This window comes from Etheostoma spectabile, chromosome 4 (genome assembly GCF_008692095.1).
Source record: "Etheostoma spectabile isolate EspeVRDwgs_2016 chromosome 4, UIUC_Espe_1.0, whole genome shotgun sequence".
In the NCBI taxonomy this organism is placed as follows: domain Eukaryota; kingdom Metazoa; phylum Chordata; class Actinopteri; order Perciformes; family Percidae; genus Etheostoma; species Etheostoma spectabile.
The window spans coordinates 33,148,499-33,151,228 of NC_045736.1; the positions used below are offsets into that span (position 1 = coordinate 33,148,499).

Consider the following 2,730-nt stretch of genomic DNA (forward strand, 5'->3'; position numbering starts at 1 on the left):
ACACAGACACACAGACACACACACACACACACACAAACAAAACCTCTGAATGTGGGGTTGATGAGGTCCTTCCTGTTGGAGCAGAGCAGAGCGTTTCCAAACACCAGGTCCAGACAGCAAAGCAGAAGGTGGTACGAGTTAACCAGGTCATCTCCAATCATACTGAAGTTACCTGTACAAACACACAGTTGAATTACACACACACACACATCACAAATACATATAAATATGATAATACAATTAATCAGCAACTAGGGCTGGGCAATATGGATAAAATCAAATATCCTGATATTTTTGTCCAAATACAATGATATTGTAGAGTTGACTATTGGTGCTTTCACAAAATAGTTACACAATGATATTTTTGATAAATAATCATCAGTAATGTAGATATAATGACTAAGTGGGTAGAGGCAAATATGTAAATATAAATATAAATTACTGTAATGCAGCCTTTAAAACCTGGAAAAGACAACACTTATGCCTTATTACAATTTCCAAAATCTAAGACGATATCTAGTCTCATATCATAATATAATATTGATATATTAACCAGCTCTATCAGCAACTTTTTGGATAACTAATCCATCTGTTTGTAGTTTGTTAATTATTTTCAAGAAAAAAGGCCTACATTAAGCTGGTTCTAGATCTTTAGGAGGATTTGTTGTTTTCCCTTTTCCTTTAAAAACTATATTGAGATGCAACATGGTTCATTTAGTCCATAATTCAAACTAAAAACTATATCGGAGACTTTAGATATCTTCACTGCTCTCAGTAAAAACTTCACTAAGTCGGTTGTGTTTCTTGGTACCTTTGGTGTAGACAAACAGAGTCCAACAGAACTTGAACACATCGCTGATGTGACACGGCAGTCTCCTGCAGAGCCAAAGAGAGGACACACACACACACACAGACACACACAGACACACACAGACACACGGTTAACCTGGGCTGAGTGGGAGACTGTGTGTGGGGGAAAAACGAGACAGCACAGTATTTGATGAGAGAAAGTATAGGCCCTAGTGTGTGTGTGTGTGTGTGTGTGTGTGTGTGTGTGTGTGTGTGTGTGTGTGTGTGGTGTGTCGTGCCTGTGCTTCCTGCTGCGCGGTTGCCGTGGCGGCTCCCCTCCCTGCGGGTTCTGAAACATGTCCATGAAGATGGGCTCAAACTTGCGGAAGATCACCGTAGAAACCTCAAAGTTGCGCTCCAGCCGCTCCATGCGCAGCCTGAAGTTCTGGGAGAGGCTGGCCATGTCGGCCCACTTCCTCATCTTAGAGAAGAACTGGATCAGACTGGGGGGTGGGGGAGACAAGTGTCAGGAGCAACAGACCAAAGCCAAAACATAATATTTCAAGGCGTTTTCTGCAGGTTCCAGAGATTCAAATGTAACAGATTCAGATCTCCTTTAATACCACCTGGAAAGACATTTAAGGTCCCAATAAAGACACAAATCAAGGTGAGGTTGAGGCCGATATTTGGCTTTTTTTTTTTACAAAATTGATATTGGATGATTTTGTAAAAAAAAAAAAAAAAAAGTTGTCTAAAACGTCCTCACTAAGACCAAGAGGGTGCATCACATCACTCCACATCACTGTGACTCAAAGAATAGATTTCAAAATACTTCTGTTGGTTTATAAATCATTAAACGGTTTAGGGTCAAATTACATTTCAGATTTGCTCGTAAACTATGAACCACCCAGACCTCTCAGATCCTCGGGGACAGGTCTGCTTGCTGATCCCACAATCAGAACCAAAAGGGGGGAAGCAGCGTTCAGTTTCTATGCTCTACATATCTGGAACAAACTCCCAGAGAACTGAGTCTGCCACAACTCTCAGCTCTTTTTCCTTCTTTTTGACGTTCAATGTACTGCACTGTGAATAATATTCCTGGTTTTTAATTTTGTATTCATTTCTAACAGCTTTTAACTGTTTTATGTAAAGCCCTTTGAATTGCATTGTTGCTGAGATGTGCTATATAAATAGAATTGCCTTGCATTGCCTAAAAAGAGGAATAAAAAAATATTTTTGAAATTGTTCTTAATGCCTTCATTTTTAAACCAATTAGGAAGAATCCAACCTTTAAGGACACCAATTTTCTTTGGAAGAGGATTTTATGGAAAGTACCCCCCTGCCACTTTCTAGATATAGTGAAGAGTATGGGATGTATTTATTTATTTACAATACATTATTCATTCGCAAAGAATTTTTTTAAATTATGGCATTAAGATTGAGATAATTTATTCCTCTTTTTAGTCAACTTTACCATGGGTTCATAAAGTTATGAGCATCACTGTATCTTCCAAAGTTTCAGACTTTTAGTACAAACGTCTTTCATTCTCAATCCAATGCAGCGCAGTAAGAAATATTTAGAATTGTATTTAAGGAGTTGTAGAATTTTTGAAGATACTAAGTAGACATTAACTTCATCTGAATTAAACCGGAATGTGACCCTATCCGTTACATGTTCAACTAACCCTTTAAAGGGTTACCTGGTGCGTGTAGGGATTTTCCAGATGGTTGTATGTCTGACACAAGGTGGAGCAGCGTCGACGGAGACTGACCTGAGTTTGGCGGTGCGGAGGATCCTGGTGAGGGAGACACAGTTCCCCTCCATCAAGCCTTTCCCCACTGTGGGGGTGGAGCCCTTCCTACAGGCTGCATACAGTGAACAGGCCAGCCAGTGGACCACCTCTCCCTGGACGGACACACACACACACACACACACACACA

At 40.1% G+C, this 2,730-nt stretch overlaps 1 protein-coding gene and 1 long non-coding RNA gene across 2 annotated transcripts in view; one reads left to right on the forward strand and one right to left on the reverse strand.

Annotated features, from left to right (window-relative positions):
• Window positions 1-2,730, forward strand: part of LOC116688586 (uncharacterized) — an 18,104-nt gene that overhangs the window by 11,467 nt on the left and 3,907 nt on the right. The window lies entirely within an intron of this gene.
• The window catches only part of rbl1 (retinoblastoma-like 1 (p107)), a 16,583-nt gene that overhangs the window by 10,361 nt on the left and 3,492 nt on the right, over window positions 1-2,730 (reverse strand). Inside the window, 4 exon segments of the mRNA XM_032514719.1 lie at window positions 44-172; window positions 812-876; window positions 1,089-1,292; window positions 2,562-2,695. Of these exon segments, the coding sequence (XP_032370610.1) occupies window positions 44-172; window positions 812-876; window positions 1,089-1,292; window positions 2,562-2,695 (532 nt within the window).